The following is a 15,160-nucleotide window of genomic DNA, read 5'->3' as shown; positions in this document are numbered from 1 at the left end:
CGCCTGCTGGGGAACCCTGCCAAGGCAGAGGGCAGAAAGTCAGACAGGCAAGGAGTCTACCCCCATTCCCATTCTCACCCTTGGCCTCGGGTGCCTGAGTCCACGTGAAGGCCTCAGCAGTGGCCGGAGAGACAGGGTGGTCCCCCAGGCGGTCAGGGCAGCCAAGGAGAGAGACCTGGCGTCCCCTGGGCCTGGGATGACAAGAGTGTGTCTGCCTGGGAGGGAGCTCTCCATTCTCTGTCCACCCTTTGCTCAGATTTATGGACAATGTGTCTAGAAGGGGTGAGCAGCAGGCAGGACACCCTTCCTCTGACTCAGCCTGCTCCTCCCCTCCCCAGAGAAACCACATCTGAGGATGTGAAGGACCAGAACGCCAAGGCAGCCACATCTGTGACCACAGAGCCCACCATAGCCCCCATCTGGGGGGACACGGTCAAAGTGGAGCTCCAAACTGAGGATGCGGGACAAGAAGGTGAGGTGGGGGCGAAACGTGGCTTGGCATGCACGGGAGGGGTGTGAGGCAGAGGCAGGCTCCCTCTTGAGTCAGCTGGAAGCCACCTGAACACCTCTTTGGGCTCAGTTAAAAGCACTTTAAAGAAAAAAAATCATAATACTGTCACGCCTCATCTCCTCAGTCTGCTCGAAAAATGAGTTGTTCCACATAAATGAATTTCCCAGACAATGAAAGCTTATCTTTTTACGGCTGCTGTTATTATTTTCATGGTTGTTATTACTACCATCTCCCACTGAAACGGCACATTACAGCTTCCTGGCACATCCCCACACATCGCTCACTGGGAGCTCCTCCTGGGAGGAGCAGTGCTGTTCCCATTGCTTAGATGGGAACACTGAGTTTCAGGGAACTGGCCCAAGCTCAGGTAATCAGTAAGTGGAGGACCTAGGATCAGCCACACACACTCTTGCTGAGGCTCCAGTGTTTTAGCTTTTTCCCTAGAATGGTTCCTTATCCTGCTTTGTCTCCTGGGCACTGCCCATTGTGAGACAGCGGTGTCCCTGTGCTTCCTGAGGGCCACGGGCCACTGTCATAGAAACCGCCTACTAGTTCCTCCGCCTCCACCCCCGGAAGCCTTTCCAGCTCCTGTCTTTCAGCAAATTCTAACACTGGAGGTGATTTAAGTTTTTCAAGGCAGGGCTTACACCGAAATCTCCAGGTACAGGTGTACATGAGTATGTGTGTGCACTTTGAGGTTTCCACTCTTGGGTGAGACCTGGGGCTGGGCACCCAGGAGTATTGACTGGCAGATGCCAGGACAGCTATGGGCACTGGCATCAGGCATAGTCAGCACAGACCCACAGGTGTGCACAGCGTCTGTGCTCTTATCGAGTCAGAAGAGCCTCAAGTTCCTATCTTGCAGGTGGCCCTTCCCTCAGAGGACCGGCTTTACTTCCCCTCCTTGAAATCTCACCAGGGACTTAGAACTCCCGTCTGCCTCATAAAGAGCAGAAAGCCAGCTGCTAAACATGCAGGAAGATGAGAGACAGAGGGTGAGGCGGCCCATCAATAAAGGGGGACAGAGCCAATTCTGGGTCACACCAAATGATATTTTTCTGCCTCTAAAGGGATAGGTGGGGCTGTTGGGGTGAATTGAGAAAATGTGGAAGAGGACAAAAAATTGACCTAGGATTTCACGCATGTGCCTGTGTGCGCCTGAGTGTGCATGTCTCTGTGAATGCCTGCCTGCTGGCTTGTATGTATGCGTGAATGTGGTGTGTGTGAGTACATGCTTGTGTCTGTACCCAGAGGCATGCATGTCTGTGTGTCATGTATGTGTGTATGCATGTGTGTGTCTGACTGCAACACTATGTTATGTATGTGCCTAGATTTATCCGGGAGGCGGTGTATGTCTGGCAGTGTGTGTGTGTGTGTGTGTGTGTGTGTGTGTGCATGTATCTATGTGGCTGACAGGAAGTTAGGGTTTGTGGTGAGTAGACGTGGTCTGGGACCCCAACTTGAGCTCTGCACATGTCATGTAACTATAGGAAAGGACATGATGAGTCAGTGGCCTTGGGGCCCATCTGTGCAGCAGAGAGGGGACAGGACTCACTGCAGGAACAAGAGGGTAGCGAGGCCTCATGGGCAGGCAGGGAATATTGGCAGGTGCCTCTTTGCAGATTGAAGTAGCTGGATGCTCATTGGAACCTGGTTGGAACTGGTTGCTGTGGTGATGTCTGTGGTGGGGGTGGGGAGGTGGGGGCCAAGCCAAGAGGTGGAGGGAAGGGGGAGGGAGCTCAAGGAGGTGTTAATGAAAGCAAAGGGGAGTTGCAGACCCATGTCAGGGCCAAAGCAGGCAGGTGGCAGAAATGGCTTGTTGGCCACACAAAGGGAACGGTGGGAGGCTGGAGAGGCACAATGCCCAGAGAAGAAGCTGATGAAGCGTGTTTGTAGCATGGAGACAGGAACAGGGAGGGATGGCTGTCCATTCCCCCCAATCACAGCTCATCTGCTGGTTGCCCACACAGGGCTCCAAAGACTGGGGTAGGAGGAGGAAATGCAGGGCACTCACCCCTTCTTCAGCTTCAGCAAATTCCAACCAGATTTGGGGACTCAGGGCCCATGCGTAGTGGCCATGAGGGGCTGCAGCCGTCATAGCTACTGATGAAGTTTTGGCTGGGAGCACTGGAATCCCCTAGCTGAATTTTTTTCAGTTCTGCCCAGGGCTCGGTGAGTATACAGAGCACTACAGATGGTTAATGAAGAGGAAAATAGTGACAGCTACAAGGAGCATTTGCTTAGACTTTCATAGCTTGAAAAACATATTTCCCTCCCCGCAACAATATTAGGAGAGAGACAATGATTTTCCTTTCTAAAATATTAACATTTTGCAGAGCAGGAAAATGAAGCTCAGAGAGGTTAAGTGACTGACAAAGGTCACAGAGCAAGTTGGCGTGTTTGTATTAGAAGCCAGGTCTTCTCACTCTAAACCTCTTGTCTTATTCTACTTCCTTCAAGGCAACTTCAGGTCTTTTGGATGCCCATTTCCGCATTTCCCCTTCTTTCTTTCGAGCACAGATCCCACTTGGCCAGCTCTTGAGGGACTCTGGCAAATGTCTTTCCCTCTCTGTTTCCAGGGTAGCAGTGAGAAAAAAGAAGAAAGGAAGAGTAATTAGCAAAACTCTTCTCCTCCTCTGCCTCCTCCTCCTCCTCTTCCTCCTCCTCCTCCTCCATATGCTCCTCCAACAGTCCTTTTTAAAATTCTTTTAATGTTTGTTTATTTTTGAGAGAGAGAGAGAGAGAGAGAGAGAGAGAGAGCAAGCAGGGGAGGTGCAGAGAGAGAGGGAGACACAGAATTCGAAGCAAGCTCCAGGATCTGAGCTGTCAACACAGAGCCTGACGCGGGGCTTGAACTCACAAACTGTGAGGTCATGACCTGAGCCAAAGCTGGACACTTAACCGACTGACGCACCCAGGTGACCCTCCATATGCTCATCCAAATGACCCACCCAGCTCCAAGTGACCCAGCCACACAGGGCTCCCAGACTGCTGAACCCGCCCCTCCAGCAGCTGTCCATGGTGCTGATGTGTCCTTGTCTCAAGAAAGAGGCAAAGAGCAAGGGGCTACCCCAGTCTCCATCAGGTACTCTCGTCCTTCCCATCCTCCCTTTTCCATTCTTCTCTAGATCTTTTAGATCCTTCCCTCCTCCATCTCTCTTATTCTCCTCCCTCTCCTCCCTCCTCTTTTTTTCCTCCCTCCTCATTTCCTCTTCTCTCTCACACCATAGACTTCCAGAATGAAAAGATGCCTCCAGGGTTACAAGCCTAGCCTCTCCCATCAGCCATTTACTAGCTATGTGATGGCGATCAAGTAATATAAACCTCTCTTAGCTCCACCGTCCACAGTTTAAAAACAGATGGTGATTCCTACTTGAGGGGTTGTGGTGGCGATTTGTTGGAATAATGACTCAGGAGCACCCATCCCCATGTCTTGCACACAGCAGGTGCTCACTAAGGAGCATTTCCATGATTATTTCTAAGTCATTGATGTTCTTAGAGTTCATCCTGAAGTTCATGCATTTTTTGACAAAATGTAGTCTCTTTGGAGGGAGTTTTCTAAGTGGTGCATTATTCTTAGTGTTAGACTAATTTTCATTTCCTTGAAGATATTTTATTGATATTGGAAGATTTCTTGAGCAAATCACTTTTCCTTACTGAGACTCAGTTTCCCCATTCACAACATATGGGAGATAAGCCCTCCCCTTCCTGCCTGAGCTGCTGGTGAGAATGTCTTTGACTAAGGGAAGCGGCCTTATTCCTAGGAAGAGGTACTATTCCTGCTTGCGTGCATATCTCTGTGCCAGCTCATGTGTGTCTGTTGTGATGGGAGCTCCATACTGTGTGTGTCCATCTCTGGGCTGGGAGTTTCTGGACCACTGGACAGAATTGCATCTTTGGATCCCAACGGCACCTAGCATGGACACTTGCCCTGCACAGGAGCTCAAACAGTGCTTTTAAAGTTGTGTACATGTGTGTGTCCCACACATGTGTTGGTTCCTCAGCATGGCCCCTGCTCCCTGCTCTCAGCAATGTCTCACCTCCCACTGGCTCACCTCACCAGGGGTGACACTGGTCCACTAAGCCCTGTTTTGACCTTGAGCTCACTTTTTCTCTCTTCAGATATGGTCCTCAAGGTGATGGACAATAAAAATAAAGAGGAGCTATTGTCCTACCAAATTCCCATCAAATACCTGAGTCTCTTCCACCCCTACCACTTTGAGCTGGTGAAGGTAAGTCAGGGCCCTGGGTGCTGGGCCGATGTGGGCCTGGAACAGGTAGAGGAAGAACAGATGGTAACCACCCTCACGTGCCCAGCTATTCTCTCAGAGCCTCCCATGCTCACCGTACAGTAAGATAAGTCTTGGGTCGTATGAGACTCAGGAAGCACAGCTCCTGACAGGTAGACATGAACGATTTCCATGAGAAATTTGGAATTCTCCAAACTCATCTCTGTAAAACAGCCCAATAGCATGGAACATCTACTACATGAAATGAATACACCAATTAAAGATATATTCTGATTTCATGTATGTTAAAAGTGGGAATATATCTAAAAATCAAAGAAATACAGTATTTTCATAGTACCTACTGTGTTTCCGGTCCTGGGCTAGACACCATCTTTAATCATCAAGGTGAATTCTGTTTTGCACACATAGGACTGGGACCCAGAGAGAGGAATCCTCTCAACCCGGGTGAGAGAGCAAGTGAGTAGCAGAGTGGAGGGTGAGCCCAGGTCACGCTGTCTCCCAAGTCTGTTCTTTCTGTGCGGCCTCCACACACTGCTTTAGCAGGAAGAAGGCCCAGGAGAATTGGGGTGTGTGGGAAAGAAAGTGCTCCCTGGAGTGCACCCCTCTTGTAGGGAACTTGACATGAGCCTGGAGAGGGGAGCCTCAGGGACCTCAGTCCATGGTCTGAACTTCCCAGACTAGCTCCCCTGCCCGCTCCCTCTCCCCCATGCCGATTGGTGGAAGGAAGAACTCACTCTTTGATTGCATGCTAGGCACTGAGCCAGAGATGAACAGAAGCATACTTTCCCCTCAGTGTGCACTCCAGACCCTATTATGGTTTGGCGGAAAGAACAATGTGATGCAAGATTGTGTGGGTTTCTATCCCAGGTCTGCCTCTTGCTAACAATATATCCATAGCAGCCGCTTAACCCCCTAGGCCTCTACTTCTCATTGGCAAAATAGAGACACTGAGCATGGCCATTTGGACAATTGAATGCAACAATGAGCATACAGCCTCTAGTGAGGTACCTGGCACATTGTGGGTGCTCAGTTCAGGTCAGTTCCCCTCCTTTCCTCCCTCCCTGCTTCCCACCAGGTCCTGCGTTGATCCTCTTTCCAAGCACCACCTCAACCATGGCCTAGGGTCTTTACCTTCCTTATGCCCCTTCCCTAAGCCTGGATGAGATACCTGGGGCAGGCAGGGCCAGGAAGGCCCAGAGAGATTCATGACTCACCTGGAAGACAGTGCTTTAGCTGTGATTCTGTGATCATCACCCAGGCCTCCTGGCTCTCTGTCCACTTACAACCCAGGCCTTGTTATCACATCTTTACAGAGAGAGCAGGCAGGCAGTGGTCCTTGTGAGGGCGATGAAATATTCAAATAGAAAAGGGAAGATTTATTATATTGATCTTGGAAGGGCTCGCAGGGACCATGAGCTTTAATTATCAGCTCGGAGCCCCGGTGGAGCAATGCCAAGTGATTGTGTGCAGAGGGCTGGATTTATGGCCAGGGTCTGCCCCTTAGTCACTCTCCTTCTTGTGTGTCTTCTTCCCTTGCCCTGTCCCCAGCCCACCCAGTCTGGGAAAGCTGAGGAAGCCACTGCCAAGACCCAACTGTATGTGACCATCATTCGGAAAGGCAGTTTCTTCCACCGTGACATCGGCAGCAACCACACAGCTTTGGAGGTGCCAGGACTGGAGCAGGGGGTGGGGGGGTGAAGGGGCAAGCTTGGAGCAGACCCCAGGCCCTCCCCTTGGCCACCTCTGGTTAGCCTGACTTTGTGGGGCGGGGAGGGGTGTCTGGGGAAGAAATTAAGAAGGAAGAATGCAACAAGGCCTTCCAAGAATAGCCAAAGTACTTTGTGAAGAACCCACCCTGGGATGACGGGGATGATGGGTTAGGGATGGAGATGAAAATGACGCCTAACCTTTTCCAGCACTTCCCAGGCATACAGTCCTGCTCTGCTCCACACATACCAAGCAGGGAGGATGGAGAAAGGGAGGCTCCCAAAGCCTTATGTCTGTTTGAATCTCATGGGGGGTGGGGAGGAAAAGGCCCCCCACCTTGGCCCACATTCCCTTCCTGTTTCTCTCCTTTTCTGTCCCACTTGGAGTAGGGACCCCTGACCTACAACCCCCAAAATTTTAGGGCCTCCCCCTCTTCTTTGAGTCCTATTTCTGAAGAGGTTTGGCTGGCCTTCCAATTAGGCATTCATTCATTCATTCATTCAATAACTACTTACAGAGCCTCCTCCAGGCTTGGCTCAGCTTAGACCTAGCTGGCACACATGATTCCCCAACCTTCTATTTCTCAGCTTTTCAGCAGCTTCAGAAAGATGGGCAATGCTCTAGAAAGATGTCCAGGGACCTATCCCCCCTCCCTTTCCCCTAAAGCCTTCAAACTTCCCAGAGATGACAGACTTAAGTAGTGTTGGCCTGAGTATGAGAGGGGGACCTGAGAAGGCCCAAGCTCTGGGCTTCCCCTGCCCCAACGTGGCTGATCTGACCCACCCCATGACACTATAAGTCTGGCAGGACAAAAGTGTTCTTTAGTCCCATTTCACAGCTGGGGACACCGAGACTTGGAGAGTCTGGTATGGAAGTCCAGAGCTATTGACCCACATCTCTGCTTCCCCACAGCCACCTTGCATGCCAGTGTATATCAGACCTGTAGGTCTGTTATAATCTCCCCCTGTTCTAATCTCCCTCCCTTTTCCATCATGTTCTTTCCTGAGATCTGCCAGCAGTCCACACACACACACACACACACACACACACACACAGAATAAGGAAGAGTGGTAACAGCTTGGCCTTGCTGTTCTCAGGCCCCACCCCACAGGGAGAAGACTGTACCTTTAAAGACCTGGCAGAACCCTTGCCTGTGGGAGTGGGGGGTCCCCACTGAGGATCTGCCCTACTCCCACCCCAGCCTCCAGACTTACCTGGGAGAGTCTCAAGCACCCCACCTACTCCGCGGCCCCAGCACAGATAGATGCCCCCCTTCCAGTCCTGATAGCAGACTGGAGAGCACAGTGGGAAGAGAAATTGCTTCTTTTACTCACCGGCTGTCATGAGCAGGTGCACCTGGGCAGCTCTCTCATTCACACCTGAGCATATAGCACTGAACAGGTGTAAATTAGCCAGCACCCCCTACCTCTCAGAGGCCTGCTCTCGGCCTCTCCACCTGTTAGAGTCCCTGTGTGCACCAGGGCCTGACACCTCTGCAGTGGACTCGCTCAGCCCAGACTCCCACCCCCACCTGAAGCTTGAAATGCCCGCATCAGATTCAGTCCTTTGAATGTGGGGAAGGGATTCAGTCTCCAGGGGCCCCAGTGAGCATTGATTGGCCCTGAGCACTATCTTAAGGCCGTATCAGCTCACAGCTGTGTGGAGTTGCTAGCCACCTGCTAAGATGGGTCCTGGCACAGGGTCCTAGGAGAGAATGCCCAGGGAGGAGGAAAGAGTATCCAGAACAAGCCCTTACTCCCAGGCACTCTCCTCCCATTGAAGGTCAGAACTGGGAGGACCAGGGACAGTCCGGTCCAACCCCTCAGGGTATGAGCTGGGATACTAAGGTCCGGCATGGAGCAGGGACTCGCCATGGTGACATAGTGACCCAGCTGTTGTGAGTGGGCCCTCAGCTGTGTTCACAGCCCCTTCTTTTTCCTGCTCTTCTTCCCATGTAATTAGGGCCCCCATCCACCCTCCAAGACCAGCTCAAGCCCAGCCCTCCCACCCTGCTGAGGTCACTTCCTGGCTCCTGCCCTGCCCTCCCAGGTATCAGTGATTCTGTTTCTCTCATGCTCAGAAACACAATCAGCCTCTCCCTCCCCATCCTCTACTTTTCTCCTTCCTAAATGGTGCTCATTTATTCCCCAAACACATACTGGGCTCCTACTCTGTATCACATGCATTTGCTAACAGCTGGCTATACAGCAGTGAATGAGGTAGACATGATCCCTGCCTCTGTGGAGACTAGGTTCTAGTCAAATGGACACAATGTGAGCAAGAAAGAATTAGAACAAACACAGGTTATGATGAGTGCTAGAGAAGAGACGATCCAGGGGCTAAGAGAATGGGGTGGGCTACTTTAGTAAGGTCACAGAAGGCCTCCAGAAGGTGGTGACATTTAAGCTCTAAAGGAAGAGAAGGAGCCAGCCACTGAGTCACTGGGGGTGGGGGTGGGGAATCTAGGCAGAGGGATCAGTGTATGCAAAGACTCCGAGGCAGAAACAAGTGAGTATGCTGGAGGTGTGAGACAAAAGAGGCTAGAGCCAAGGACTGAGGGATTGGTGGAAATGTGGGCTGAGGGCAGACAGGCCACACATGCAGGCCTTGACCATGATGGTTAGAATTATAGAATTCATTCTAAGGGCAGTGGGAAGAGGGTCATCTCTGGGTCTCAAGCAGGAGAAATAACATGATCCCATTTATCTTTACAAAAGTGGTTTTTGCCATCATGTGGCAAATTGCCTGAGAAAGGGGATGGATTGGGGGCCAGAATAGAAGCAGAGGCCACTGATGGGGGTCAGAGAAGTAGAAGAAGCCACAGGAATCACAGCTGGGGGGAGTTGGGGTGAGGACTGAGGGGCTAGTGGGAACCCATTTGGTGGGTAAGGGGTGAGGGCCAGTGGCCAGATCAGGAATTGCTTGGGTTGGCAATAGAGGTATGGGGGGGACAGAATCTGTGTCTTCTCCCCCTGCCTTCCCAATGCCTAGCCCAGCGTCTGAAGGAGAGTAGCCTTGAGCAGAGAACCAAATGAGGCAGATGGAGGCAAAGATGATCTCATTACTGGGGAGAAAGATGGTAAATGGGTTGGCCTTGTTTCTGAGAGGGCCCAAGGCCACCCAAGGCTCACTTGCCTCCTCTCTTCCCCAGGTCTTTCTCCGGGGAATCAACGAGCCCCTGGTCAACAACCCTGACCCCATGGTGGTCATTGCCAGGGTGGTTCCCAACTACAGTGATTTTAAGTGAGTGGGGCCCACACTCACTTAAGGAGGGTGGGGAGGGCAGAGGACAGAGGAGGGGAAAGGCTGTCATTGCCACATGATTCCAGGAGGCTTAGAAACCTACCCTCCCCAAGGCCCTTTAAACCTTCCCACTGGGTCTGAGGTCCCAGGAAGGTGCTCTCAGCCCCTGGAGAGGGGTGGCTCAGAACTCTCTGGAGAGCAGGCTGCAGGGCAGGCCAACATGTGGAGGAGGAGAGGAGGTCCTCATCCCCTCCCAACCTGATGCGGTGGGTATGGGATGGGGAGGCAGAGCTGTCTGCCTCTGTCACTGCCTCTGGTGGCCCAACAAGACTCAGCCACACCATCTGTTGAGTTCTGATGACCTGTGAACACCCCTTGCTTGTTGGAGAAATGAAGATGACTGATTCACTCATTCCCAGCCCTCCTAAAGAGCTCAGCACATGCACACACCCTGAATCCTGCCCTTACAGCCTCCGTGCTCCCCACCTTAAGCCTAAACCATGGGGGTGGGTCACTCTGGCAAGGACTTCCAAAGGTGAGGCATTTTAAAGATGGGCCAGCTGAGGCATTGAGATGTGGCCAAGGCCACAGTGAGCCATGGGGAAAGGAACCTGGGAGTTGCAGCCTATCTCCTGACCAAGATGAGCTTTCCCAAGGCTTGGGCCAGCAATCAGGAGGACCATCCATCCCCTGTCCTGGTGTCCAAGCCACTGCACCCTCTCCTCTCTCACATCAATCCAGGGTCCGTCCAAGCGGGACCCCATGGCTTCCAGGCTTGGGCAGATAGTCAAGAGTACTGGGCATCTGTAGCACTCATGGGCTGACCCCTGTCTCCTTGCCTCCCCAGGGTCAATCAAATGAAGCAGGACCCAGCCTTCGTGGGGCTGCCCATCACCCCACTCCCCTTCCCAAACCCGTCTCTTCTGCACTTGGATGTTCCTCGGGTCAGCCAGAACGGGTGTCCTCAGGTATGGCTCCTTCCCCCACACACCCTGTCACTGGCTCAGACCTCTAGTGTCTCACCCACGTGTCCATTCATTCATTCCTTCAGTCAGCGATTCCCTTGACTATTAAGGAGTTTATTGAACCCAGCCATGTACCCAGAGCCATGCCTGTCTGTGCTGGGGAGGAGCTGCCCTCGGGGCACTCTTGGTCTGCAGAAGATAGGCATCACACATAGGAAAAGGTCAAACATCAACACAAGGTAATATGTAATCTAATAACAAACCAGGAGGGACTGTCAGAGCTATAAAAATCAGAGAAGACACAAACGGACAAATATTATCTGATGCCACTTATATGAGGTTCCTAGAGTAGGCAAATTCATAGAAACAGAAAGTAGAATGGTGGTTGCCAGGGGGAACAATAGAGTATTATTGTTCAATAGGTACAGAGTTTCTATTTGGGATGATGAGAAAGTTCTGGAAATAGATAGTAGTGATGGTTATGCAACACTGTGAATTTACTTAATGCCACTGGACTGTACACCTAAAAATGGTCCAAATGGGATGGTTTATTTGTGTATATTTTACCACAATAAAAATTTTTTTTTTTAATTGGAGGCCATAGGGATATGAAGCCTGGGTGATTAGAGTGGGTATCCAGACACAAGGCTCTTGAGTTTTCAATAGGGGAGGGTTGGTGCAGGGCAATAGAGAATAAGAGTACAAGAATAGGGATGGGACACACAAGGCATGAAGCACATCATGTCTGGAGAGGAGGGTAGTGTATTTGAATATGTTGGGGAGGGATGTGCAGACTGTGGCTGGGCTCCAGGCAATGGCCAGTTCAGTCTCTTCCCATAGTCTCTACTTCAGCGGGAGCTTGCCTCACATGGTGATCCCCATATTCCTGGGCCTTGAAGAAGACCGGGGTGCCTGGGAAGTCCTTCCTCCCATCCAAGTACTAACCAGGCCCGACCCTGCTTAGCTTCCGAGATCAGACGAGATCGGGCGCGTTCAGGGTGGTATGGCCGTAGACCTGGAAGTCCTTCCTGTTGTCTGCCCACCACAGTTCATGTCTGGCAGGGCAAATACAGAATGAGGCACCCCTTTGGAGCCCCAGCCTTCATTTAAAGGCAAGGACATTTGAAGGCTCAGACACAGGCAAGAGTGATGGTGTCAGGGAGGGGTGGGATGAAGGGGGACCCTGGGGACAGAGGCTTCAAACCCAAACCAATCCTCGGCCTGATTTCCCCAGAGTCATCTCACACATGGCCCTGCATTTGCCCAGAAAATTATGAACCAATCAGCAGGCGGTCCCAAGGGGCAGGAAGCACTGGCTGCTTTAATGAGGGAGCCCCCTCCCATCCCTGGACCCTCTCTGGCTGCCTTTGCTAATGAATCTTTGTGGGGGGGGGAGGTGCCCCTAGCTCCAAAGACTTGCCTCCTGTGCCCCATGCATGTGTGGGACTCAAGGCCAGGGTTCCAGTAATGGCAGGACACTTGTTCACTAGGCAACATGGTAGTTGGGTCAGGTTGAGAACTCACAGAGGTGCCCACGTACCAGCGGTGAGAGGACAGGGACAGGCCTCTGTGGTACAAGGTGGGGGTGGGCAGAGCCCTACCTCAAAGGGGCACCAGTCAGCAGCTTACACACACCCCTGCCGCAGCCCCTTTCTGAGTTGAGAGGTGGTGGTTGGACCAGGTAATTTCTAGGACCTGCCTCTCTGACATCTTCAGTTGCTGTGACTTCCCACCAGCTGCCCACCAAGCCAAAGCACCGTGGGCAGAGATTTGAGAGCCTGGCACACCTGAGTTCGACCCCCACCCCCACCCCACTCTGTGACTTACCAGCTCCATGAGCTCAGTTTCTCCAATTCCAGATTCCTACCTTTACTGGGCTGTTTGGAGAGATTAAAGGAGTAACCTGTGCAGGGCGCCCAAGCCCAGGGTGGAAGGAAGCTCAGTGGACCCCATCCCTTTCAGAGCTGCCCCTCCTAGTGTCCAGTGCCTCCTGAGGCCAGCCTGGCCATTGCCCTGTTACATTTGGCTACAAGTAACAGAAACCTCATGGACTTAAGCTCTAAGGATATTTATTGTTACAATTGTCAAGGGGTCCCCATGTAGGATGCTGCCAGAATTGGTTGATGCACCATCTTAGCAATGTCCTCAGGACTCAGGAGCTTTCCACCATCCCTGGATTGCCATCTTCAGGTGGCTGACAGCTCATGGAGGCAAAATATTCGGGGTACCCCAGACATGACCAAGACCGGAGAAAGAAGGAGCCTCCTCTCCTTCTCACCTGTGGCTTTTAAGTAGCGTTGGAAACCTCCCACCCGCAGCCCCTCCGCAGACCTCCTTTCTCGTCTCATTGGCCAGAATTGGGTCACATGCACTTCTCTCACAGCCAATCACTGAGGAGGGGTGTGGCATCATCGCCTTGCTGTAGCCGAAGTGCACAGGTGAGGTGCAGGGTGGCCGCCTGGACCAAAGCAGTTTCTGTTGGCTAGGAGGGAGGAAGGGGAATGGTTGAGGGGTAGGCGGCTCTTAGAGTCTGCTTCACCTCTCTCAGAGTCTGGTGATGACGGCAAAACTGGTGAGTGAAGAGATAGGTGGGCCCATAGGGCTGACCTGACTCTACCGGAGGGACACGAAATAGGGTGGGACTTTGGAATTTCTCCTCCCCTGCACCCCGCACCTTTGGGGGAGGGCCATTGGCCAGCAGGCTGCTCCTGTCATCTCCTCCTGTCTCAGCTCCCATGGCCAGTCGGTACCCAAGCTCTCATGGGGCCCCTTTCCAACCCGCAGACCTTGCCCTAGTGCTGGCCGCGTCTTCTCTTGGCGTGACCCACGGCAGCAGCCTCCACTTGGGCCCATCTCATTCAGCGTGTGAGAAGCAGCCAGGGCAATGCCTCCCCCAGATCGAGGCTCTTCTCCTGGATCCCTGACTCCTTCACTGACAGGACAAAGCCCTCGCTGGCCACCAGGTACACAAGGCCTCGTCCCCTACAGCCTCCTGTTTCACTGTTCCAACCCGCACAGCCTTTCTGTAGTCACTCTGGATGCCCAGCTCTTCTCCATGTTCGTGCTGTCCTCTCTGGCCTCCCAACTCTGCTGCACTCAGCCTAGAATGGCCTTCCTCCCTCAGATCCTCCTTTACCCCGTTCAGAAGTCATCACTTTCTCCTCTGACATCCCAGCTTCCAGAACTCACAACTTACTTAGGCCTCTGCATAGATCATAGCAGTGTGTGTGTGTGTGTGTGTGTGTGTGTGTGTGTGTGTCCTATCACCTAGGAAGACTATGAGCTCCAGAGTGGACAGGGTCTGACTCTAGGTCGCCTGTAGGCCCTGAGCACCCCTGAGGTATAGAGCATGCAGGAGCCCCCAGTCAGCATTTGCTGAGTTCAACTGAACTTTCACCTCTATATCAAAGTATCCATTATCTCCTTCAGCCTTCACAACAGTCTTCCAAGGCATCGAGCATAAGACAGTTCCCAGTGGGCAGTGACAGCTCGGTTCCAGTGAGGGGAAGGGACTTCCCGGAGGTCTTGCGGCAAGGTTGAGGCAGACCTGGGCCCAGAGCTAAGGCGTCCTGGCTCCCTTGAGGCCCTCCAGCATCAGCCACTGTGAGCTACTCTTTCTGGAATGGACAGAGCAGACAGTAGCAGGTGTGGGTGTGGATGTGGTGGGCCCAGGGGGAATGGAAGGAGGGCCCATGGGCCCATGTAATGAAGGCTCTGTCCCTAGGGAAGGCAGGTCTGCCTCAGTGGCAAGGGGTTAATGGCTTTGCTGAAGATTACAGCCGAGGGTTAATCACATCCCTTAATTCCACAGCCTGCCATGGCCTTTCCCATTAGCATCTGTGGTCAATGGCTTCCCCACCCCATGCCCTGCCCACTCCATACGTGCATGTGCACGCACACACACACGCATGCCACTGACACCTTCACCAGGGCCTTGGCATCAGACTGTGAATGTGATTAATCCTTGATTCCTTGCCCCTCCCCCTCACTCTGTTCATACACGGGAGAGGCTGGACCCTGTCTCCCCAGTTGTGGGTCTGAAGGGATCTTTCCTGGAGGACTCATCCTGGGAAACCATTCAGGGAAAGAACTGTCCTTACTGAGCAGTCAGACACTATTTCTTGCTTAGTAGGCTCCATTTAGACACATTAGTAGGCCCCAGAGAGGACAGCTAGCATCCATTAAATACCCCTCTTCCCCCCCCGCCCCGGGTGGGAAGCAAGGGATGGAGGCAGCAGGGGACTGAGTCACAGGTCCTTCTTGAGTGTCCCAGGGCCTGGCAGATGATCCAGGCTATGGGGAAGGCCCTCTGGCAGTCAAGAGAACAAGGTGGCTCTGGGATGGGCATGGTTTGGGGATCAATCCTGAAAGACCACTCCCAAGCCCCACAGAGCCTGAAAGCAGCTTCTCTAGCCTGGCCCCATGGCCAAGTGGCTGTCCCCAAGCTCCATCCAGAGCCTGTTCTCAGGAACACTCCCATCGCC

General features: G+C 52.6%; 1 protein-coding gene across 11 annotated transcripts in view; it reads left to right on the top strand.

Moving 5' to 3' along the window:
- CCDC33 (coiled-coil domain containing 33) overlaps positions 1 to 15,160 on the top strand; it is a 90,127-nt gene that overhangs the window by 19,154 nt on the left and 55,813 nt on the right. For 9 of the 11 annotated variants that reach the window (XM_042988404.1, XM_042988406.1, XM_015538668.2 and 6 more), the window contains exons 3-7: positions 339 to 472; positions 4,634 to 4,743; positions 6,310 to 6,426; positions 9,620 to 9,711; positions 10,559 to 10,679. In XM_042988404.1, coding sequence (XP_042844338.1) covers positions 339 to 472; positions 4,634 to 4,743; positions 6,310 to 6,426; positions 9,620 to 9,711; positions 10,559 to 10,679 — 574 coding nt within the window. Of the gene's footprint in view, positions 1 to 338; positions 473 to 4,633; positions 4,744 to 6,309; positions 6,427 to 9,619; positions 9,712 to 10,558; positions 10,680 to 15,160 lie in introns of those variants that run through there. The other 2 variants (XM_042988407.1, XM_042988410.1) reach the window with 2 other exon arrangements.

Source organism: Panthera tigris, chromosome B3, assembly GCF_018350195.1.
Source record: "Panthera tigris isolate Pti1 chromosome B3, P.tigris_Pti1_mat1.1, whole genome shotgun sequence".
Lineage (NCBI taxonomy): Eukaryota > Metazoa > Chordata > Mammalia > Carnivora > Felidae > Panthera > Panthera tigris.
This window is presented reverse-complemented; position numbering and strand designations above follow the sequence as displayed.